Source organism: Rattus norvegicus, chromosome 2 (genome assembly GCF_036323735.1).
Source record: "Rattus norvegicus strain BN/NHsdMcwi chromosome 2, GRCr8, whole genome shotgun sequence".
In the NCBI taxonomy this organism is placed as follows: Eukaryota; Metazoa; Chordata; class Mammalia; order Rodentia; family Muridae; genus Rattus; species Rattus norvegicus.
This window is the reverse complement of record NC_086020.1, coordinates 8,800,864-8,826,847: the sequence shown is the minus strand read 5'-3', so window position 1 is coordinate 8,826,847 and position 25,984 is coordinate 8,800,864. Positions and strand designations below refer to the sequence as shown.

Genomic DNA, 25,984 nt, shown 5'->3' with positions numbered 1-25,984 from the left:
ATATCACTATTTGCAGATGATATGATAGTATATTTAAGTGATCCCAAAAGTTCCACCAGAGAACTACTAAAGATGATAAAGAACTTCAGCAAAGTGGCTGGGTATAAAATTAACTCAAATAAATCAGTAGCCTTCCTCTACACAAAAGAGAAACAAGCCGAGAAAGAAATTAGGGAAACGACACCCTTCATAATAGACCCAACTAATATAAAGTACCTCGGCGTGACTTTAACCAAGCAAGTAAAAGATCTGTACAATAAGAACTTCAAGAGTCTGAAGAAAGAAATTGAAGAAGACCTCAGAAGATGGAAAGATCTCCCATGCTCATGGATTGGCAGGATTAATATAGTAAAAATGGTCATTTTACCAAAAGCGATCTACAGATTCAATGCAATCCCCATCAAAATACCAATCCAATTCTTCAAAGAGTTAGACAGAACAATTTGCAAATTCATCTGGAATAACAAAAAACCCAGGATAGCTAAAACTATCCTCAACAATAAAAGGACTTCAGGGAGAATCACTATCCCTGAACTCAAGCAGTATTACAGAGCAATAGTGATTAAAAACTGCATGGTATTGGTACAGAGACAGACAGATTGACCAATGGAATAGAATTGAAGACCCAGAAATGAGCCCACACACCTATGGTCACTTGATTTTTGACAAAGGAGCCAAAACCATCCAAAGGAAAAAAGATAGCATTTTCAGCAAATGGTGCTGGTTCAACTGGAGGTCAACATGTAGAAGAATGCAGATCGATCCATGCTTATCACCCTGTACAAAGCTTAAGTCCAAGTGGATCAAGGACCTCCACATCAAACCAGACACACTCAAACTAATAGAAGAAAAAGTAGGGAAGCATCTGGAACACATGGGCACTGCAAAACATTTCCTGAACAAAACACCAATGGCTTATGCTCTAAGATCAAGAATCGACAAATGGGATCTCATAAAACTGCAAAGCTTCTGTAGGCAAAGGACACTGTGGTTAGAACAAAATGGCAACCAACAGATTAGGAAAAGATCTTTACCAATCCTACAACAGATAGAGGCTCATATCCAAAATATACAAAGAACTCAAGAAGTTAGACTGCACGGAGACAAATAACCCTATTGAAAAATGGGGTTCAGAGCTAAACAAACAATTCACAGCTGAGGAATGCCAAATGGCTGAGGAACACCTAAAGAAATGTTCAACATCTTTAGTCATTAGGCAAATGCAAATCAAAACAACCCTGAGATTTCACCTCACACCAGTGAGAATGGCTAAGATCAAAAACTCAGGTGACAGCAGATGCTGGCGAGGATGCGGAGAAAGAGGAACACTCCTCCATTGTTGGTGAGGTTGCAGACTGGTACAACCATTCTGGCAATCAGTCTGGAGGTTCCTCAGAAAATTGGACATTGAACTGCCTGAGGATCCAGCTATACCTCTCTTGGGCATATACCCAAAAGATGCCCCAACATATAAAAAAGACACGTGCTCCACTATGTTCATAGCAGCCTTATTTATAATAGCCAGTAGCTGGAAAGAACCCAGATGCCCTTCAACAGAGGAATGGATACAGAAAATGTGGTACATCTATACAATCCAATATTACTCAGCTATCAAAAACAATGACTTTATGAAATTTGTGGGCAAATGGCTGGAACTGGAAAATATCATCCTGAGTGAGGTAACCCAATCACAGAAAGACATACATGGTATGCACTCATTGATAAGTGGCTATTAGCCCAAATGCTTGAATTACCCTAGATGCCTAGAACAAATGAAACTCAAGATGGATGACCAAAATGTGAATGCTTCACTCCTTCTTTAAAAGGGGAACAAGAATACCCTTGGCAGGGAATAGAGAGGCAAAGATTAAAACAGACACAGAAGGAACACCCATTCAGAGCCTGCCCCACATGTGGCCCATACATATACAGCCATTCAATTAGTCAAAATGGATGAAGCAAAGAAGTGCAGGCCGACAGGAGCCGGATGTAGATCGCTCCTGAGAGACACAGCCAGAATACAGCAAACACAGAGGCGAATGCCAGCAGCAAACCACTGAACTGAGAATAGGACCCCCGTTGAAGGAATCAGAGAAAGAACTGGAAGAGCTTGAAGGGGCTCGAGACCCCACTTGTACAACAATGCCAAGCAACCAGAGCTTCCAGGGACTAAGCCACTACCTAAAGACTATACATGGACTGACTCTGGACTCTGATCTCATAGGTAGCAATGAATATCCTAGTGAGAGCACCAGTGGAAGAGGAAGCCCTGGGTCCTGCTAAGACTGAACCCCCAGTGAACTAGACTGTTGTGGGGAGGGCGGCAATGGGGGGAGAGTTGGGAGGGGAACACCCATAAGGAAGGGGAGGGGGGAGGGGGTTGTTTGCCCGGAAACCGGGAAAGGGAATAACACTCGAAATGTATATAAGAAATACTCAAGTTAATAAAAATGCTAAATATAGTATATGCTAAATAAATACTGAAGTACTATAATAGGACACTTTCCAAAATTAAAAAAGATACCTTCATTCTATAATTTTTCCCTTCATGACTCTCTCTATCTTATCCAAAATGCATCCCACTTGACAAGAGACAAATGGTTAATAATTCTAAACAGAAGCCCTTATAATAAAAAGGTACATGGTAGACCTTTGCAAACAAGAGTCGGCAAAACTTGTTGTGCATCAAACTTTGAAAACACATTTAAAGACCATTTAAGTATCAATAAAGCATTTACTTTATAAGCAGTAAATTTCTTCTACCTGGAATGTTGCACAAAAAGTCCCAGAGTTGTTCTTCTTCCATGTGGCTCGTAAATACATTTCCAAATGTCTGTGGGGATAAGTGACACCAATACAGAACTTCAAAGATGGTGCCCACCACACTGCAGCCTGCACTCTGCTTACTCTCCATGCCAGCAGCTTGTTCTTGAAAAGAGTGGGGATGAGGAGAAGAAACCTTATTCTCATCACTTCTCTTGGCCTTGTGCTATGACACACAGCTGCTTGTTAGTTGCAATTGAGAAGCCCACACTCTCTGAGAGATACAATCATTCAGCATCAGCAGTTCAGATGCATCTATGTATGGGTAGCTATTATAAAATATCTGTGAGAAGAACCATAATGATATCATTTCAAGAAGTGAGGCCAGTTTTCCTGTATGTCAGAATTTTTTTTATCTGAAGGTATTTTTTTGTCTAAATTTTCATTTAAAAATAATTTACATTCAAGAAATAGTTTTTAAACCCAAGATAGCTCAGAAAACTAAAAGTGAAGCATGAGAAAATTCATGTTCTTTGAATCATGGAATCAACTCTGAAAAACAAATTGTGAATATTTCCTAAGTATATTGACACAATCATTTCAGAACGAAGCACATTTTTGATCAGTTCCTTTACTAAACCTCATGAATAATTATAAAACTACAAAGCTATTTTATTGCCCCTAGCATCCAGCCTCTGGCTGACTATGGCTTCCTTTAGAATTCAGTAATGAGAGGATCAGGCATTATTGAATTTATATGGCACATAGAATTGAGAAATAATTCCTATTTTGCTTGAATAATAAACTACTATATCATAATAAACAAAATATTTATTGAGTTAAAGGTAGTATCAAATCATGCCTTATATTATTTTTAATGACTTCTAGTAATATAATCTAGGGTCATTGGTAAAGAAGACATTTCTTTAAAATTCTTAAAAATTTTATTTATTGGCCTTGCTTTTAAGAGGCCACTCTTATCCAGAAATTAAAAAAAAATACCATAAATTTTATGAAGCGAGCACTTCTAGTTTTTCTTACTAATATCAATTTTAACCAAATTAGTTTTTAGTGAACTAGTCATTGCTGTCCACCTTCTTTGTCTTCTCCATGCAATATAAACTATTTGCTTATTTGTGTGTGTGTGTGTGTGTGTGTGTGTGTGTGTGTGTGTGTGTGTGTGTGTGTGTTTGACACTGACTCTGTTACCTGGGATAGACAAGTACCACACTTACCCACCATGGTCAGCTCATAGATGGGCTCATGACCAACAGGGACCTTCCCCAAGTAGAGTACTGACAATATTTGATAAGCTGGTAGAGTGGGCTGGAAGATGCTTTAGGTAACTATTTGGGGAAGAATGTTACTAAAAATTAATGTGCTACAGTAAAAAACAGAAATAAGATATTTTTTCTGGAATTATTTTCCAATTCTCAAGCATGCTGTTCAACCCTGAGACTCATTTGCTGGGTCATTAAATGTGCTTCCCCATCGCCTTTTCTTTTGTCCATCTAGAATGCTGTCCACTCAAGGACTGAGAAATGGTATCTTCAGGGCATTATTACAAAGTCATTAAATAATGATCTCACAGCAACTACTGCCACCTACACTGGGCCTGTTAAAGATTTATCTCTTCCCAAAAAGCAACTGAAAGAATCAGATGCAGATACTAGCACCCAACCAATGGACAGAAGCCGGGGACACCTGTGGTTAAATTGGGAAAGAGCTGGAAGAGGCTGAGGAGGAGGGTGACCCCATGGGAAGACCAAGAGTCTCAACTCAGCTGGACCCCTGAGATCTCTCAGACACTGAGCCACCAACCAGGCAGCATATACTAGCTGGTCTGATGCCCCCTACACATATACGGCAGAGGACTGCCTGGTCTGGCCTCAGTGAGAGAAGATGCACCTAACCCTTGAGAGACTTGAAGTCCCAGGAAGTGTGGAGGTCTGGAGGGGTAGGAGCTGAGGAGTAGGGGCATCCTCTTGGAGTCCCTACTTGGGTTGGGGGGAGGAGGTATGGGATAGGGAGTGGTCAGAGACAGACTGGGAAGGAGATGAAGACTAGACTGTAAAAAAAGGATTAAATAATAATAATAATAATAATAATAATAATAATAATAATAATAATAATGGGTCTCTCGACTATCAGTCATTGCAAGGAGAGTTACACAGGGACATCCCCCTTTACTGAACTATTGGCTTCTGATGGAATCGGAGGCAGAGGGAGCCATTGCTTCCATTGTGAACCCACTGATGAGCCCACCAGACTCTAATGAATAGATCTAAGTCTATGTGGCCTGGTGGATCACAAACCATAATGATAAGGATACTGAAAAGGAACACATAGAGGTCAGGGGGATTGACAGGTAAGACTGGGAAAGGTGAGGAAAATCAGAATGCACTTTCTACATGCACGGAGTTATCAAAAAACACATTTAACAAGAATTGTCATTTAGAGATCTCTCTCTCTCTGTCTCTCTCTCTCTGTCTCTCTCTCACTCTCTCTCTCTCTCTCTCTCTCTGTGTGTGTGTGTGTATACACATGCATACACATTCATTTGTGCAGCATGCACACATGCCATACAAGGTGGTAATACTCCATACAGACTACCTGACAAAAATCCCCATTACTCAGTGCCACAAGAGAAACTCCCCTTTCTATCCTTAGATAACTTAGCTCTCATCCCTCAGCAAAGAGTGTCTTTACCCTACAGATGAAGGCTAGATACAATGAAGATCCATAGATAATCGGAAGGCAGAAAAAGGTGTCAGGGTGCCCAGCTCCAGTTAGTACATCTAGAATCCAACTCTGCACCCAGGGTTCAGGGAACATCACAGAAGGGGAGGCACTGGAAGAGTCAGGAGACTGGCAGCTCTACTCATAGATATGTCTTCCAATCCTGACAGGCAAGTCACACCCATGAAGTCTCAATAATAAAGTTGCCTAAACAAGACCTGCACAATGGCTATGGTGATCACATGCCAACATGGAAGGGGGAATTTTCACAAGCCTCCACCTAGATTTAACTATATTTAAAACTATAGTCAATCAATGGCTTCTGAGAGAGAGTTTGTTTTCTCCAAGATGAGCTAGGTCCTTGACAAGTTCAATCCAAAATGGTCAGCTCTAAACATTTGTACAAATGAATAATACTAGTAATACTAGATGCCTTCAATACATCAATAGTATATATATATATATATATATATATATATATATATATATATATATTACATAAAGAAAACAAGGTCTTGAATTTGACAGGCAGTTGGAAGAGTTAGATGTTGGACATAGGCATGAAAATGATGTGAATATAGTGCTCATGTATAAAATTCTTAAAAAAGTACTATTCTTATTATATATTATGCATAGGATATTTAACAAGATATGCACAGGACAGCAAAGTAAGGGCCCGTGACTGTCATTCCTGCTTGTGTCTGTTGTCCGACATAAATGATAGTAGCATCCTTTCATTCATTTTTGAATTTTTTATTTAACTTTATGAGAATGAATGTTTGCCTGTATGTATATCTGTAAATTGTTTGCATGCCTGGTGACTGCTAGGCCAGAAGAGGGCAATGAATACCTTAGAACTAGAGTTAGAGATAATGTGAGTGATCGGAAATTTCTCTCTCCAACCCATAAGGCCTGGTAGAAGAGAGGCACCAAACAGTGTAGATGTGTTTAGGGCTGTGTCTTGGGAACCTGGTAAAAAGCTAGGCCTTTGTCAAACACTCAGTCATTAGTTTTCTTTTCCTTTTGATTTGTTTTCTTTATATCCTTGAGGGTAGTCTTCTGTTCTTTCTTCTTCTGCTATTCCCCAAGTCCTTTCAGTGGAAACTCACTGTGGATTCACTTTTTTTAACCTACTTTTTTTTCCAGAGTCAGGGGAGACCCATGTATTTTTGCTGGCACTAGATGACAGAAGGACAGACACAAGGTTAATGTTAACAGAGTGGAATTGAGCACAATTTAATTGTTATAGTATTTTTTGTTTTATTGTTTGTTTTGACTTTCACCCACTTACAAAGTTAGTCTTGGTGAGGTTCAGGACATGGTAGTTCCCAAACTTGGCATTTGGGAATACAGGAAAATCATTTCTGCTCTCTCTGACCTTCTCTTCTGAGGCAAGGAACAAAAGAATTCTACTTTCCTTTAAAGCAGGTCAAGAGGCATCACTCAGAGGTGTTCTCTCTGTACCAGGGAAGAAGCAAAGCCCTCACTTCTATAGATACAGGCTCATGGGGAATCTAAACAAGCATTACTAAGTTAACGTAGTTAATTCCCACTAGACCATGCTCTTCTTGATTAGTCATATTTGGGACAATAGTGCACACATCAAAATATTCACGCTGGGCTGCAGGAATGCTTACTGTCCTTGTATGGCATATGATAGCTCACAGTCATCTATGATTCCAGTTTAATGGGATCTGACGTTTTCTTTGGCCTCAAGAGGCTCCTGGATGCAGGAGGTATACATAAATCCAAGCAGGCTGGTATACTCATAAATAAGTTTAAAATAAATATTCTTTTTAAAAAGATAAGAAATATGCAGGCTACTCTGTTTTCATTGCTCTTCTTTATGAAAAGCTGCTGCAGCAATATTTATGGCAAACAAATGTCTATGTTTAAGGTGGCCTATTGTTTAAGTGCCTAGCCATGAACTTTATAATGCGTGAAGCAAGACATTACTTCTCTCTTGCAGTTGCTTCTTCTCTCTCAAATGCAAGTCTAGTCCTTTCTTTGTTTCTGCCTTCTTTCTTCTGCCTCTGGGTAAGACATTGGTTTGTCTGCTAACAATTCTTTAGGTATGTTTGTATGATGCTTTCAATAGTGAAAGAGAGGAAAATTGGCAAGGTATATTCAGAAGGATGAGGTAGAAGGATAGACCAAGAGAGACAAGCCAGCCAAGGCTACAGAACAACATCCTGTCTCCATAAACAAATAAAGAAATAAATGAATAAATAATGAGCTCTAGCTACCTAAGGCATCACTGTGCAAAAAAATATCATTTCCTTTTTCATTAGCCACCATAATTTTACTCACGAGAAATTCTCCAATATGACCAAAATCTACCTTGTCCTGGTCATTCTTGTCTTCCTTAGAGCTGAATCACTCTTACATAGTTTTTCTCCCCCTCTCATTCTCGGTGCTAGTGAAGGTTGTGAGGCCAGAATCTCAACATGGTGGATTAATTGCGGTGTTTTGTTTTTCTTTTGTGATATACCTGACTGTGGGACTTTTCTTTTGACAATGATTTCCCTTTAACTAAGACAGAATTGACTAAGCAAGACCATGTTGAGTTTTCAGACCACTGGGTCTTTGGAAAGTAGACAGAAGAGAGCTGGGAGAATTAGATGGACTGGAGTTAATACTTTAGTATTGGCAGTTTTGAAGTTCTATTGTCTAACTCAGGGTTAACCAGTAACAATACTCAGTGATGCTGCTGCTACTTCAAATTGCATTGCGTCCATCAACATTTTATACATTAAAAATGAATACAAAAGTTTAAACCAGTTCTTCTTGTCTATATTATTTGAAGGGGTGTTTTCACTGTGAACACCGTTTTAAACTCTTTTTAAACACTAGACTTGTTAGTGCTTCTAAGAGATTTATTTGTGTTAAACAAAGAACTCTAAAGCTCCAGGAGACTGTTTTTATTACTAACACAGATTTACATGTACACTGTACACTAGCATTTTGCTCTCCAAGGCTGTATAACTTTTACTTTCTACAGGATGCCAGTGAAAAGCTCCTGCTGAGTCGCTGAGATAGAGTAGGCAGCAATATTACAGTAGAATAAGCCATGTGCTCAGGAAGGCTGGATCAACCAGGCACCAACAGCATCACTAACAACAACAATAACAATAACAACAACAAAAAGCCTGGAAGATTATCTTTGACAAAGATTCTAGACCAAAAATGTAAGAACAGAATCTACAGAATTCAGAACAAGAAACCCAGAACAGAAGACCTATACACTATCCATGGTGGGGGTGGGGTTCGATATCACATAAAACAGCGTGAAGGAAACAATGTTTACGTGTCACAACATAGTTCATTATGACAAACAACAAAGTAAAATTTGAATCTGATTTGCAAGTTGGTTTAATTATGCTGCGTTTAGCACTCCTGCCTTTATTTGCCATCCCATCAGAGCGCAGCACTCCAGGTTCTGACTTAGTTGAACTTCTCTGACTTGTATATTCATTTACTTCTATCATTTATAAGGTTTGTCCTCTCCACTTTTCACCAACAATCAAACCCCTGGAAACTAAGCTTGATGTACCAAGATGACAGTTGCATACACAGCTTCTAACAGTGCTTGAAACTACTTGATGCCCACTCAATATTAGTTTAATAGAGAAACTAGTTATAAAACCAACCAGTTAATTTCCAGAAACTCACCCTTTCTAAAAAGACTCATCTCTAAACTACTGTGTTCTCTTTTTAATTCACCTAAGACATTTACTTTCAGAAAACAATGGTTCTTCTTACCTTTAACGAGGATCACTTGAAAAAGTCATGTGGAAAAATTATCCCATTTCTCTGTATCTGTTTCCTCATTTGCAAAATAGTCTTAACAGCTGAAGGGTCATAAAAAAAACTACCGTGTGAAATCCCATTGAGTTTCTTAGGGGAAACATGCGCAAAAGCTCATGATAGCAGGGTCACTTGTAGGCTGATGTCCAATCCCATTACTCATCTAAAATTACATAGAAGTACACTAAAACTACCAAGAACAACAGATGTTCCTGTAGTCATAGAAGACATTTGAAGTTTCAAAGTAAGATGAAGTAACATATTTCACTCATTGTCAAGAAGATTGGATCTGATTCCGTGGGGATGAAACATCATATTTGTGAAGACTCTCAAGTATTACTAATAGAATCTGAAAAAAAAACATATTTTACCTAGTTCTCATCTGTATGACAGCTGCTAGGGAAGTCCCTGATCAGGCACATAGGTATCCAAAACAAGAGAAATTTCATCTACAAGACACTAGTGTATGATTGCATCTGGGGCTTTCTTCCTGGTGTGTTTTCCAAGGGTCAAACTCAGATCAAGGCTTGGAGGTTTCAGAGCAAGTGTTTTTACCTGCTGTAGCCTTCCGCAAGAGCAGCAAGTTTTCTTAACTATGAGCCTTCGCTTCAGCCACTTAGTGAAAATTGTTGAAATGTGTTCTATCTGCAAGGTATGCTGTTTGAACAGAGTAAGGAAGCAGAGATAAAATGGTATGCTGTTTCTGCTGGTCTGCAGCTCACAGTGGCTCTGCTGCTCAACAAGCTGTGGGACAACAAGAGCAAGAGCAACATCGCCTGGAGCCTGTCAAAACCTCCAACCTGGTGAATCAGACACAATCAGATACAATGCTGTAACTACATCATCAGCTTGTGGGTGTCTGTACCTTAACAACAAACTTGATTGATATAATCATACCATATCCACCCACCTACATTGCCACCCATATCTCTGTAGACACAACAGCATTGACTGCTGTTTCTGAGGCTATACTGATTCTCCATGTTACTTAGTCCACTGTCATTCCCAGAAAGGCCATTGGGAAGCACAGAGGTACTTTCTCCTGCTCTCAGTAAGTATATGTTACAAATTCAATTAAGAAAACATCGATTAATCAAAGTCCAGTAGTGCAATTATCATTATTGTAAACACGGCCAATAACATCAGTGTTAGGTGAGCTAAGAATACTGAGAACGAGCCCATTTTGGCTTTAAGGCATTTCCTAAAGGGAGGCTCTGATTATACTTATGAAATGGTACTCATATGCAACAAAAGGCAAAGCTAGATTCTGCAGGAATGTCTGATATTATCTATAATTATGTTACATGACAGGAAATTATATACATGACAAGAGAATTTGAGCTGATTCATTAATTTTAGGTCAACTGTCACTCACTAGTGCTAGGCAAACATTAGCCTCTAGGTTGCTAGCTCTGTTCCTTGGTTCCCTTTGGGCATTTAGCAATATAGTTGAACACAAAGCACACTATGGCAGTTATATTTTTGTGGTTGCTGGCTGCTCCCTACACTTGCTCAGCACTGTAACTTGCTGTACATTATGAGACTGTGCTTGAAGCCTTGTGGTTTGGAGGTCAATGCACAAACCCCTGAAGCCAACTGCATGAATCCAGCAATGCTCTGCTGCCTACTAGCTGGGCAACTTAGTTTTTGTCTGTGTTTCAGCTTCCTTCTCTGTTGAGTAGTGTGTGCCAACACAGTACTATCATGAGTTAGTGAAAGAATACATGTAAAGCCTTTAAACTCCATGCCTGGGACGTTTTAAATATTATATATTTGCTAGGTTGCTTTTATATTACAATGGACTATCATTAGGAACTAAGAAGTATCATCAAGAATTAGTTTGGAGGCAATAGGCAAAGGATATGTTAGTCCACATCATTCAAACATCACTTAGCCAAAAAGGCCACTCAACTGACAACTAGCAATGTGACAATTGTTTGTTCTTTTGATACCACTTGTAAAAACCTTGCAGGCTGTTTGGTCTCCACAAAGTTATTAACAAAATGATTGTCTTGAGTTTTGAAAGTCAATAATTCAAAGTACTGTTTTGCAATTAAGAGCCTTCTGAAACATCTGTAAATGGGAAGTTTGTTTCCTTTGGATTCAACTTAAAACCAACGGGAATCCTCTATCGGGCAGCTGAAATGGATATAATGAGTGTCAGAACTTGTCTACCATTACAATCAGCTGTTTTTTTTTAAAAACTATGTTTAGCAACCTAAAACTTCATTAAAAATACTTCACCTTATATAAGAAAACTTGCCACTTATGGCAAGAACATGGTTAAAAGATTTAGAATATGTGACACATTTACTATTAATTTATTTAACTTTTATTGTTTCTAAGCCTGAGCAAAAGTTATTTCTCTATATGTTTTGCTGATAGTTTTAACACAAATAGAAAGCCTGACAAGACATTTTTAACTGAAAGCTGAATATATCATTAAAAGTTTGGGATACTTTATATCATATGGCTATTAAGAAAAATATTATACCAAGTATATTGTACATAAGCAAGACCTGTTTTAAAATTATTTATAAAAATGCTTTCTGATTAAAAAGCCAAAAATTATGCTGCTTAGTTATTGACACGTTAATGTTTTGTTTTCCTAACCAGATGGTCAAACACATAAATTATCAAATGTTATTCTAAATTCTTTGAGGCATGAATTAAATAAAGACAGTTTCTGTAAAAATAAGTACAAATTTACTCTTACAATCATCATTACAATAGTTAGTAACATCCCACGAGTTATGCTGTTTCTTAAAATGACAAGAATTCTGTAGGAGCTTAAAATAGTGATCTCTCAACTGACTGGTGGATTCTGACATTTCATCTTCAAGGCATTTGAAGTAGCTAGGAAAATTCAATATTCAACAAAACTAAAGCTGCCACACAAAGTAAATAATCTTATAATAAGTGATATTTTAGAGCACTTCAGCAAATACATGAATGTTTTCCATAAGAACTACGCCTAAGATTGTAAGTCTTTTTTAAACACTATCATGAAATACATACCAGAAGGTGGCCATTAGTTTTTAAAAACATATGGTGAATTCATTTGTTGAAATAGTGTATCAATCATAAGTACATTTGCTTTGCCTTTACTAAGTTGTTAACAGAGAAGTCAAAAATGTAAGCATCAATTTTTTCAGCTAGCTTTACTTTATCAATTGTGGAGTACTTCTTCTGTGGAACGATGCTCTTTTTTTTTATTAACTTGAGTATTTCTTTTTTTTTTTTTCACAAGGAAGTATAAGTATTGCTTTATTGTGCTCCTTAGAATGCTCAGAATACATAGTTGAATGATTCCTATAATTATCAGGAAGATTTTTTTCAGCAAATAACTCTTTCCAAGTTAGATAAGAAGCCTAATGAATAAATATTTTTGTTTTAAAACTACACCTTTTTATTAGGAAAATAATTATAATTAAAATAATTATTTTGCCATCATAATTTTGCATACTAAGAAGTGCGCTGCTTCTTTTTTTTTATATTTTTAAAGTATTTATAAACAAATAGTCAGGAATTTTGAATGGGTTTTGTTGTTAACTGTGTTTAAGGGAAGTTAATATTTCTATTCTAACCACAGATTTTATAAAAACTAGAATATGCTTGAGTTAGAATTTGGGAGGGGGATAACAATTGAAATGTAAATAAGAAATACTTAAGTTAATAAAGATGAAAAAAAAAGAATTTGTGAGTTGGAGTGTTGGGGTACCTATTTTTTACTTTGTATGAAGGAGTGTCTTTTCAATCGTTGATTCTATACCAGCAGGGAGCTAAGCACTGGAAGGATTTTGGTATTGTCATTTCTATAGCCCATCATTGTGTTTTCTTTTCTTTTTTTTTTTTTTTTTATTAACTTGAGTATTTCTCATATACATTTCGAGTGTTATTCCCTTTCCCGGTTTCCGGGCAAACATCCCCCTCCCCCCTCCCCTTCCTTATGGGTGTTCCCCTCCCAATCCTCCCCCCATTGCCGCCCTCCCCCCAACAATCTAGTTCACTGGGGGTTCAGTCTTAGCAGGACCCAGGGCTTCCCCTTCCACTGGTGCTCTTACTAGGATATTCATTGCTACCTATGAGGTCAGAGTCCAGGGTCAGTCCATGCATAGTCTTTAGGTAGTGGCTTAGTCCCTGGAAGCTCGGGTTGCTTGGCATTGTTGTACATATGGGGTCTCGAGCCCCTTCAAGCTCTTCCAGTTCTTTCTCTGATTCCTTCAACGGGGGTCCTATTCTCAGTTCAGTGGTTTGCTGCTGGCATTCGCCTCTGTGTTTGCTGTATTCTGGCTGTGTCTCTCAGGAGCGATCTACATCCGGCTCCTGTCGGCCTGCACTTCTTTGCTTCATCCATCTTGACTAATTGGATGGCTGTATATGTATGGGCCACATGTGGGGCAGGCTCTGAATGGGTGTTCCTTCTGTGTCTGTTTTAATCTTTGCCTCTCTATTCCCTGCCAAGGGTATTCTTGTTCCCCTTTTAAAGAAGGAGTGAAGCATTCACATTTTGACCATCCGTCTTGAGTTTCATTTGTTCTAGGCATCTAGGGTAATTCAAGCATTTGGGCTAATAGCCACTTATCAATGAGTGCATACCATGTGTGTTTTTCTGTGATTGGGTTACCTCACTCAGGATGATATTTTCCAGTTCCAACCATTTGCCTACGAATTTCATAAAGTCATTGTTTTTGATAGCTGAGTAATATTCCATTGTGTAGATGTACCACATTTTCTGTATCCATTGCTCTGTTGAAGGGCATCTGGGTTCTTTCCAGCTTCTGGCTATTATAAAGAAGGCTGCTATGAACATAGTGGAGCACGTGTCTTTTTTATATGTTGGGGCATCTTTTAGGTATATGCCCAAGAGAGGTATAGCTGGATCCTCAGGCAGTTCAATGTCCAATTTTCTGAGGAACCTCCAGAATGATTTCCAGAATGGTTGTACCAGTCTGCAATCCCACCATCAATGGAGGAGTGTTCCTCTTTCTCCGCATCCTCGCCAGCATCTGCTGTCACCTGAGTTTTTGATCTTAGCCATTCTCATTGGTGTGAGGTGAAATCTCAGGGTTGTTTTGATTTGCATTTCCCTTATGACTAAAGATGTTGAACATTTCTTTAGGTGTTTCTCAGCCATTGGGCATTCCTCAGCTGTGAATTCTTTGTTTAGCTCTGAACCCCATTTTTAATAGGGTTATTTGTCTCCCTGTGGTCTAACTTCTTGAGTTCTTTGTTTATTTTGGATATAAGGCCTCTATCTGTTGTAGGATTAGTAAAGATCTTTTCCCAATCTGTTGGTTGTCGTTTTGTCCAAATCACAGTGTCCTTTGCCTTACAGAAGCTTTGCAGTTTTATGAGATCCCATTTGTCGATTCTTGATCTTAGAGCATAAGCCATTGGTGTTTTGTTCAGGAAATTTTTTCCAGTGCCCATGTGTTCCAGATGCTGCCCTAGTTTTTCTTCTATTAGTTTGAGTGTATCTGGTTTGATGTGGAGGTCCTTGATCCACTTGGACTTAAGCTTTGTACAGGGTGATAAGCATGGATCGATCTGCATTCTTCTACATGTTAACCTCCAGTTGAACCAGCACCATTTGCTGAAAATGCTACCTTTTTTCCTTTGGATGGTTTTGGCTCCTTTGTCAAAAATCAAGTGACCACAGGTGTGTGGGTTCATTTCTGGGTCTTCAATTCTATTCCATTGGTCAATCTGTCTGTCTCTGTACCAATACCATGCAGTTTTTATCACTATTGCTCTGTAATACTGCTTGAGTTCAGGGATAGTGATTCCCCCTGAAGCCCTTTTGTTGTTGAGGTTAGTTTTAGCTATCCTGGGTTTTTTGTTATTCCAGATGAATTTGCAAATTGTTCTGTCTAACTCTTTGAAGAATTGGATTGGTATTTTGATGGGGATTGCATTGAATCTGTAGATCGCTTTTGGTAAAATGGCCATTTTTACTATATTAATCCTGCCAATCCATGAGCATGGGAGATCTTTCCGTCTTCTGAGCTCTTCTTCAATTTCTTTCTTCAGAGTCTTGAAGTTCTTATTGTACAAATCTTTTACTTGCTTGGTTAACGTCACACCGAGGTACTTTATATTATTTGGGTCTATTATGAAGGGTGTCGTTTCCCTAATTTCTTTCTCGGCTTGTTTCTCTTTTGTGTAGAGGAAGGCTACTGATTTATTTGAGTTAATTTTATACCCAGCCACTTTGCTGAAGTTGTTTATCAGCTTTAGTAGTTCTCTGGTGGAACTTTTGGGATCACTTTAATATACTAGCATATCATCTGCAAATAGTGATATTTTGACTTCTTCTTTTCCGATCTGTATCCCCTTGACCTCCTTTTGTTGTCTGATTGCTCTGGCTAAAACTTCAAGAACTATATTGAATAAGTAGGGAGAGAGTGGGCAGCCTTGTCTAGTCCCTGATTTTAGTGGGGTTGCTTCAAGTTTCTCTCCATTTAGTTTAATGTTAGCAACTGGTTTGCTGTATATGGCTTTCACTATGTTTAGGTATGGGCCTTGAATTCCTATTCTTTCCAGGACTTTTATCATGAAGGGGTGTTGAATTTTGTCAAATGCATTCTCAGCATCTAATGAAATGATCATGTGGTTTTGTTCTTTCAGTTTGTTTATATAATGGATCACGTTGATGGTTTTCCATATATTAAACCATCCCTGCATGCCTGGGATGAAGCCTACTTGATCATGGTGGATGATTGTTTTGATGTGCTCTTGGATTCGGTTTGCCAGAATTTTATTGAGTATTTTTACGTCAATATTCATAAGGGAAATTGGTGTGGAGTTCTCTTTGTTTGGTCTTTGTGTGGTTTAGGTATAAGAGTAATTGTGGCTTCATAGAAGGAATTCGGTAGTGCTCCATCTGTTTCAATTTTGTGGAATGATAGAATTCTGCACTAAACCAGTCTGGACCTGGGCTCTTTTTGGTTGGGAGACCTTTAATGACTCCTTCTATTTCCTTAGGAGTTATGGGGTTGTTTAACTGGTTTATCTGTTCCTGATTTAACTTCGGTATCTGGTATCTGTCTAGGAAATTGTCCATTTCCTGCAGATTTTCAAGTTTTGTTGAATATAGGCTTTTATAGTAAGATCTGATGATTTTTTGCATTTCCTCTGAATCTGTAGTTATGTCTCCCTTTTCATTTCTGATTTTGTTAATTTGGATACACTCTCTGTGTCCTCTCGTTAGTCTGGCTAAGGGTTTATCTATCTTGTTGATTTTCTCAAAGAACCAACTTTTGGTTCTGTTGATTCTTTCTATGGTCCTTTTTGTTTCTACTTCGTTGATTTCAGCTCTGAGTTTGATTACTTCCTGCCTTCTACTCCTCCTGGGTGTATTTGATTCTTTTTGTTCTAGTGCTTTTAGGTGTGCTGTCAACCTGCTAGCATATGCTCTTTCCTGTTTCTTTCTGCAGGCACTCAGCGCTATGAGTTTTCCTCTTGATGCTCTTAAGTTTCAATGCTAACCTCAAAGTAACTCTCTGAAATTGTCATATGTTATCCATGTATTTACCTACACTCTCGAAACATTCATAAAAAATATGAAGAAGATCAATATGAAATAACCAAAGACAAGGGAGACAGTCCAAAGTGGCTAAGTTTTGTCTCCAAGTGAATCTTCCAGTGCCAGCAATGGGTTACATTTCATCAACCTCTTCCCCATGGGAACCCCCAGAATAATCCAGGATATTGCCAAGGCTATTAGTTGTTCTCCACAATCCGACAGTGAGACCCTATTGCTGAAGTCAACACCAAAACAAATTACCTGAATGTAAAGTTGAGCTTGGTGCCTACATAGAGCCTTCACCCTATTATTCATGGTACTAGAAGGTATTCTAATTGCGACCAAAAGGGGAAAAGTAGACAGCACCTCATTAAACCCTTCAGTCTAAAATAATGCCTGCCTACAGGATCTGCCAGGGCAATAGCAGCACAAGCTTATGAGAGTCATCAAAGGATTTCTGCCTGGACTTAAGGAGAGTCTGTGAGATGGAACCAATCCCTGACACTGCCTCCATGGCCAAGGACCTGAGACTGAAGAAATCATGGCATAGGAGAAAGCCAAATACTACTTTCCTGGATAAGGATATAGCAATAAAATGACTTCTAATAACTTTCTGCTAGCCTCATAGCTAAGTGTCTTGCTCAGACATCATCAGAGATGCTTTCTCCTGCAGTAGATAGGAAGAAATTCAGAGACCCATAGCCAGAGAATGTGAAGACAGCAAGAGATCTTGGAACTCTCAGTGCCAAGGACTTGCCAGATCAAGTCCCAGCACTAAAAGGAGAAATAGACAGAAAACGCATTCCTACTCTGAGGTCATCTCCAACGAAAAAACACTCACAAGTGAAAAGTGAGTTCACGGCTGAAAGCCAGTCTCCAGGAGTACTGACACCCTAAAAGCAGAGGTAAGACCAACTCTTCTGCTCCAAGCAACCCACATGGTAGCCTAAGAACACAACAAACACAGGAGAAGTCTGGGATAGGACTCTACCAGTTTCTGCCTGCACCCAGAGCTGACCAGGTCCCACAGGTCTCTGTGCCCAAACCCCTTGGGAGAGAGAGCTGGATTCTCAGACATGCAGACAATACTGAGAACTCAGAGGAGACAACTACTTCTGCTCACATTCCCGGCCCAAGAGGAATCTGGGCACAGGAACCTAGGAGCAGTCAAGAGCAGGACCCTTTGTGTTTCTGCCTGCACCAGGAGATGACAGGGTCCCACAACTCTCTATATTCAGATCTGGCTGAAAGAAAACAGGTACACAGGAGTGCTGACACACAGACTTACAAAAGAGTCAAGACACTGTCAGAGTCATCAAGACAAACTAACACCAGAGACAACCTGATGGCAAGAAGCAAGCACAGGAACCTAAGCAACAGAAACCAAGATTATTTGGCATCATCAGAGCCCAGTTCTCCTACCAAAGCAAATACTGGATATCCAAACACACCTGAAAAGCAAGATTTGGATTTAAAATCACATCACATGTTGATGATAGAGGACTTTAAATAACTCCCTTAAAGAAATATGGGACAACACAGGTAAACAAATAGAAGCCTTTAAAGAGGAAACAGAAAACTCCCTTACAGGAAAACACAACCAAACAGATGAAGGAATTGAACAAAACCATCCAGGATTTAAAAATGAAAATAGATACAATAAAGAAATCACAAAGGGAGACAATACTGGCAATAGAAAACCTGGAATCAGGAGTCATAGATGCAAGCATCACCAACAGAATACAAGAGATAGAAGAGAGAATCTCAGGGGCAGAAGATACCATTGAAAACATTGACACAACCATCAAAGATAATGTAAAATGCAAAAAGCTCCTAACCCAAAACATCCCGGAAATCCAGGACACAATGAGAGGACCAAACTTAAGAATAATAGGTATAAAAGAGAGCGAAAACTCCCAACCTAAAGGGCCAGTAAATATCTTCGACAAAATTATAGAAGAATACTTCCCTAACCTAAAGAAAGAGATTCCCATAAACATACAAGAAGACTATAGAACCCTTAATAGATTGGACCAGAAAAGAAATTCCTCCTGTCCTATATAGTGAAAACACAAAATGTACGAAACAAAGAAAAAGTATTAGAGCAGTAAGGAAAAATCTCAAGTAACATATAAGGGCAGACCTATCGGAATTACACCAGACTGCTCACCTGAGACTATAAAAGCCAGAAGATTCTGGGAAGATGTCATGCAGACACAAAGAGAACACAAATGCCAGCCCAGGCTACTGTATCCACCAAAGCTCTCAATTAACATAGATTGAGAAACCAAGATATTTCATGACAAAACCAAATTTACACAATATCTTTCTACAAGTCCATCCCTAAAAAGGCTAATAGATGGAAAATTCCAACACAAGGAGGGAAACTACACCCTAGAAAAAGCAAGAAAGTAATCTCCTTGCAACTAACCCAAAAGAAGAGAGTCACACAAACATAATTTCATCTCTAAAAACAAAAATAACAGGAAAAAACAAACACTATTCCTTAATATCTGTTAACAACAATGGACACAGTTTCCCAATAAAAATACGTAGACTAACAGATTGGATACATAATGAGGACGCAGCATTTTGCTGCATACAGGAAGCACACCATAGTGACAAAGACAGACAGAGTAAAAGGCTGGAAAACAACTTTCCAAGCACATGGTCCCAAGAAACAAGGTGGAGTAGCCATCCTAATATCAAATAAAATTGACTTTCAACCAAAAGTTATCAAAAAAGATAAGGAAGGACACTTCATATTCAACAAAGGAAAAATCTACCAAGATGAACTCTCAATCCTGAATAGATATGCTCCAAATGCAAGGGCACCTACATTCAAAAAGAAAACCATACTAAAGCTCAAAGCATACATTACACCTCACACAATAATAGTGGGAGATTTCAACACCCCACTCTTGTCAATGGACAGATCATGGAAATGGAAACTAAACAGAGACATATGGAAACTAACAGAAGTTATGAACCAAATGGATTTAACAGATATGTATAGATCATTCCATCCTAAAATAAAAGAATATACCTTCTTCTCAGCCCCTCATGGTAGATTCTCCAAAATTGACCATATAATCAGTCACAAAACAGGACTCAACAGACACAGGATGATTGAAACAATTCCATGCACCCTACCAGATCTACATGGACTAAGGCTGCTCTTCAATAACCACAAAAATGGCAGAAAGCCCACATATGCATGGAAGCTGAACAACACTCTACTCAATGATAACTTGCTCAAGGAAGAAATAAAGAAAGAAATTAAAGATGTCTTAGAATTTAATGAAACTGAAGGCACAACATAACCAAACTTATGAGACACAAGACACTCCAAAAAGAAACTGGAGAGAGCATACATTAGCAGCTTGACAGCACATTTAAAAGGTCTAGAAAAAAAAAAAAGAAGAAGCAAATACATTCAAGAAGACTAGACGGCAGGAAATAAACTTAGGGCTGAAATCATCAAGTCAGTACAAAGAATCAGCAAAACTAGGAACTGGTTATTTGGGAAAAAAAATTAACAAGATAGATAAACCCTTAGCCAGACTAACCAGAGGGTACAGAGAGGGTGTCCAAATTAACAAAATCAAAAAGGAAAAGGGAAAGATAACAATATAATCTGAGGAAATTTAAAAAAATCATCAGATCCTACTACAAATGCTTATATTCAACAAAACTGAAAAATCTGGATGAAATGAAAAATTTTCTAGACAGATACCATGTACTAGATTTAAATCAGGATCAGATAAACCATCTAAACAGTCCCATAACTCCTAAAGAATTAAAAGCAGTTATTAAAAGTCTTCCAACAACAACAACAAAAAAAGTCCAGGACCAGATAGGTTCAGTGCAGAATTCTACCAGACCTTCATAGAAGACCTCATACCAATACCATCTAAACTATTCCACAAAATATAAACAGAAGGAGCACTACCCAATTCCTTCTACGAAGCCACAGTTACACTTATACCTAAACCACACAAACACCCAACAGAGAAAGAGATCTTGAGACCAATTTCACTTATACATATGGACGCAAAAATACCCAAATCAAATCCAAGAACATATCAAAATGATCATCCATCATGATCAAATAGGCTTCATCCCAGGGACGCAGAGATGGCTCAGTACATGGAAATCCATCAATGTGATCCACTATATAAACAAACTCAATGAAAAAAAACCACATGATCATGTCATCAGATACTGAGACAGCATTTGACAAAATTCAACACCCCTTCATAATACAAGTCTTGGAAAGATCAGGAATTCAAGACCATACCTAAACATACGAAAAGCAATATATGGCAAATGAGTAGCCAACATTAAACTAAATGGATAGAAACTTGAAGCAATCCCACTGAAATAAGGGACTAGAAATACTGCCTACTCTTTCCAAACTTATTCAGTATAGTACTTGAAGTTTTAGCCAGAGCAGTCAACAAAAGTAAGTCAAAGGGATACAAATTGGAAAGGAAGAAGTCAAAATATCACTTTTGCAGATGATATGATAAGCAACCCCCAAAATTCCACCAGAGAACTACTAAGCCTGATAATCAACTTCAGCAAAGTGGCTGGATATAAAATTAACTCAACAAAATCATTAGCCTTCAAAACTCAAAGGATAAACAGGCTGAGAAAAAAATTAGGGCAATGATACCCTTTACAATAGTCACAAACAATATAAAATGCTTGGTGTTACTCTAACCAAGCAAGTGAAAGAACTTCAAGACTCTGAAGAAAGAAATTTATGAAGATCCCAGAAGATGGAAAGACCTCCCATGCTCATGGATTGGTAGGATTAATATAATAAAAATGGCCATTTTGCCAAAAACAATCTACAGATTCAATCCAATCCCCATCAAAATTCCAACTCAATTCTTCATAGAGTTAGAATCTCCAATTTGCAAATTCATTTAGAATAACAAAAAAACTCAGCATAGCCAAAACTATCCTCAACAATAAAAGAACTTCTCGGGGAATCAACATCCATGAGATTAAGCTATATTACAGAGCAATAGTGAGAAAAAAAAAAAACAACTCTATGGTATTGGTACAGAGACAGGCAGGTAGATCAATGAAATAGAATTAAAGACCCAGAAATGAACTCACACACCTATGGTCACATGAACTTTGACAAAGGAGCTAAAACTATCCAGTGGGAAAAAAGTAGCATTTTCAACACATGGTGCTGGTTCAACTGAAGTTGGCATCTAGAAGAATGCAAATTGATCCATTCTTATCACCCTGTACAAAGCTTAAGATCTAGTGGATCAAGGACCTTCACATAAAACTAGATACACTCAAACTAATTGAAAAAAAAAGTGGGGAAGAGCCTCAAACACATGGGCACTACAGAAAATTTCCTGAACAAAACACCAATGGTTTAATGCTCTAAATCAAAAATCGAAAAATGGGACCTCATAAAACTGCAAAGCTCCTGTAAGGCAAAGGACACTGTTATTAGGACAAAATGGCAACCAACAGATTGGGAAAAGATCTTTACCAACCAACATTGTACAGATAGCTAATATCCAAAATATACAAAGAACTCAAGAAGTTAGACTCCAGAGAGCCAAATAACCCTATTAAAAATGTGGTTCAGAGCTAAAAAAAAAGAATTCTCAGCTAACTAATATCTAATGGCTGAGAAGTACCTAAAGAAATATTCAACATCGTTAGTCATCAGGGAAATGCAAATCAAAACAACCCTGAGATTCCACCTCACACCAGTCAGAATGGCTAAGATCAAAAACTCAGGTGACAACACATGCTGGCAAGGATGGCAAGAAAGTGGAATCCCGCCAGTGTTGGTGGGATTGCAAGCTGGTATAACCACTCTGGATATCAGTCTGTACGTTCCTCAAAATATTAGACATCGTACTACCTGAGGACCCAGCTATACCACTCCTGGGCATATACCCAAAAGACGTCCCAACATATAACAAAGACACATGCTCCACTATGTTCATCGCAGCCTTATTTATAATAGCCAGAAGCTGGAAAGAATCCAGACATCTTTCAGCAGAGGAACGGATACAGAAAATGTGGTACATCTACACAATGGAGTACTACTCAGCTATCAAAAACAATGACTTGATGAAATTCATAGGCAAATGGATGGAACTGGAAAATATCATGTTAGGAACCCATCAGTGTATTCCTTTAGTGAAGGTGGAGTTCTCCTGATGTAAACACCCCTCCTCTGAAAACTGCCCTGTGGACAATGCCTTAGCAAGTGAGCCTTTATGGAACATTGCAGATCCAAGCCACAAGAAGCATATACTTCATAAGGGTCCAAGAATAAAACTATATAATAAATGTAAAGTGCCTGGAAATCACATGACACATATTATGGATACTATTATATACATACATATTATATGCATGCAAAAGGTTCGTTATTTGAGCTTTGATTTCCTCTTAAAATATAGAGCTGCTGCAACCAAAGCTAAAAACGTGGCTTCAAGAGAAATCTAAGATTGGTGTGCTCAAGTGACAAGGACAAAAACAGACATAGGTTTGGGGAAAGGAATAAGGTCTGCACCACTGCATCAGTACAGGAGAGGCCTTAGGAACTCTGCTGAGCACTGACTATCCCTGGTGTTGTAGCTGTAGTCCTGGTGCAGCCTTGGAGAGGAGATGCTCTGAAGGCAAGGTCCTACTCTCCAGACTGTCAGAATATCACCTTTTCTGTAAAATGTAAGTGGCATACAGCAGTGAGTCAGTAAAGCTCATTTCCAACAGATGCACAAAAGGTTTCTATTATAACTCTGCTATAAGAAATATGGAATGGGGGTCTTTCTTGTCAAATACTATACTATAAAACCTCTGCCTAGTAAGACTTTTATACAAATGTTTTAATCCCACCCTGTGAGGAAAATCTTTGCCATACCCCTCACTGATGCCCAGGAATGTGATGGTGATAAACATCCCTTCTGCCTTCATTACAGGTTCCCGAATTCAACGCATCAATTGAATAAGACTCTGAGGTTGGGGAGCAGTCAATGGGAAAAAGGCGATCAACAACTGATTAAAATAAAATCCAAGAGCACTTCTTGTCTCAGTTTTACTTTTCTGAGAACACTAAGTAAAGTTTTACCTTTTACCGACACTTCAGTTAGAGTGATCATCTTTGCCTTTACAACCACAAACTTATTTCTTTTTCTTCCTATTTTTCTTTATTAACTTGAATATTTCTTATTTACATTTCGAATGTTATTCCCTTTCCCTGTTTCCAGGCCAACATCCCCCTAACCCCTCCTCATCCCCTTCTATATGGGTGTTCCCCTCCCCATCCTCCCCATATTACTGCCCTCCCTCCAACAATCACGTTCACTGGGGGTTCAGTCTTAGCAGGACCAAGGGTTACCCCTGCCACTGGTGCACTTACTAGGCTATTCATTGCTACCTATGAGTTTAGAGTCCAGGGTCAGTCCATGTATAGTCTTTGGGTAGTGGCTTAGTCCCTGGAACCTCTGGTTGCTTGGCATTGTTGTTCAGATGGGGTCTTGAGCCCCTTCAAGCTCTTCCAGTCCTTTCTCTGATTCCTTCAACGGGGGTCATATGCTCAGTTCAGTGGTTTGCTGCTGGCATTAGCCTATGTATTTGCTGTATTCTTGCTGTGTCTCTCAGGAGAGATCTACATCCGGTTCGTGTTGGCATGCACTTCTTTGCTTCATCCATCTTGTCTAATTGGGTGGCTGTATACGTATGGGCCACATGTGGGGCAGGCTTTGAATGGGTGTTCCTTCTGCCTCTGTTTTAATCTTTGCCTCCCCATTCCCTGCCAAGGGTATTCTTGTTACTCTTTTAAAGAAGGAGTGAAGCATTCACATTTTGATCATCCATCTTGAGTTTCATGTGTTCTGTGCATCTAGGGTAATTCAAGCATTTGGGCTGATAACCACTTATCAATGAGTGCACACCATGTGTGTTTTTCTGTGACTGGGTTACCTCACACAGAATGATATTTTCCAGTTGCCTCCATTTGCCTATGAATTTCATAAAGGCATTGTTTTTGATAGCTGAGTAATATTCCATTGTGTAGATGTACCACATTATCTGTATCCATTCCTCGGTTGAAGGGCATCTGGGTTCTTTCCAGCTTCTGGCTATTATAAATAAGGTTGCTATGAACATAGTGGAGCACGTGTCTTTGTTATATGTTGGGGCATCTTTGGGGTATATGCCCAAGAGAGGTATACCTGGGTCCTCAGGTAGTTCAATGTCCAATTTTTTGAGGAACCTCCAGACTGATTTCCAGAATGGTTGTACCAGTCTGCAATCCCACCAACAATGGAGGAGTGTTCCTCTTTCTCCACATCCTCGCCAGCATCTGCTGTCACCAGAATTTTTGATCTTAGCCATTCTCACTGGTGTGAGGTGAAATCTCAGGGTTGTTTTGATTTGCATTTCCCTTATGACTAAAGATGTTGAACATTTCTTTAGGTGTTCCTCAGTTATTTGGCATTCCTCAGCTGTGAATTTTGTGTAGCTCCGAACCCCATTTTTTAATAGGGTTATTTGTCTCCCTGTGGTCTAACTTCTTTGTAGTTCTTTGTATATTTTGGATATAAGCCCTGTATAAGTTATAGGATTGGTAAAGATCTTTTCCCAATCTGTTGGTTGTCACATTGTTGTAACAACAGTGTCCTTTGCCTTACAGAAGCTTTGCAGTTTTATGAGATCCCATTTGTCGATTCTAGATTTTAGAGCATAAGCCATTGGTGTTTTGTTCAGGAAATTTTCTCCAGTACCCATGTGTTCGAGATGCTACCCCACTTTTTCTTCTATTAGTTTGAGTGTATCTGGTTTGATGTGGAGGTCCTTGATCCACTTGGACTTCAGCTTTGTACAGGGTCATAAGCATGGTCGATGTGCATTCTTCTACATGTTGACCTCCAGTTGAACCAGCACCATTTGCTGAAAATGCTACCTTTTTTCCTTTGGATGGTTTTGGCTCCTTTGTCAAAAATCAAGTGACCATAGGTGTGTGGGCTCATTTCTGGGTCTTCAATTCTATTCCATTGGTCAATCTGTCTGTCTCTGTACCAATACCATGCTTTTTTTTTTAAATTACTATTGCTCTGTAATGCTGTTTGAGTTCAGGGATAGTGATTCCCCTGG

The 25,984-nt window shown here is 38.8% G+C and overlaps 1 protein-coding gene across 17 annotated transcripts in view; it reads right to left on the bottom strand.

Annotated features, from left to right (window-relative positions):
- The window catches only part of Kiaa0825 (KIAA0825 homolog), a 561,052-nt gene that overhangs the window by 340,461 nt on the left and 194,607 nt on the right, over positions 1 to 25,984 (bottom strand). For 13 of the 17 annotated variants that reach the window (XM_017591153.3, XM_063281463.1, XM_017591156.3 and 10 more), the window contains one exon: positions 2,764 to 2,928. The exons of the other annotated variants lie outside the window; for them this stretch is intronic. In XM_017591153.3, coding sequence (XP_017446642.1) covers positions 2,764 to 2,928 — 165 coding nt within the window. The remainder of the gene's footprint in view (positions 1 to 2,763; positions 2,929 to 25,984) is intronic. 17 annotated transcript variants of the gene reach the window in all.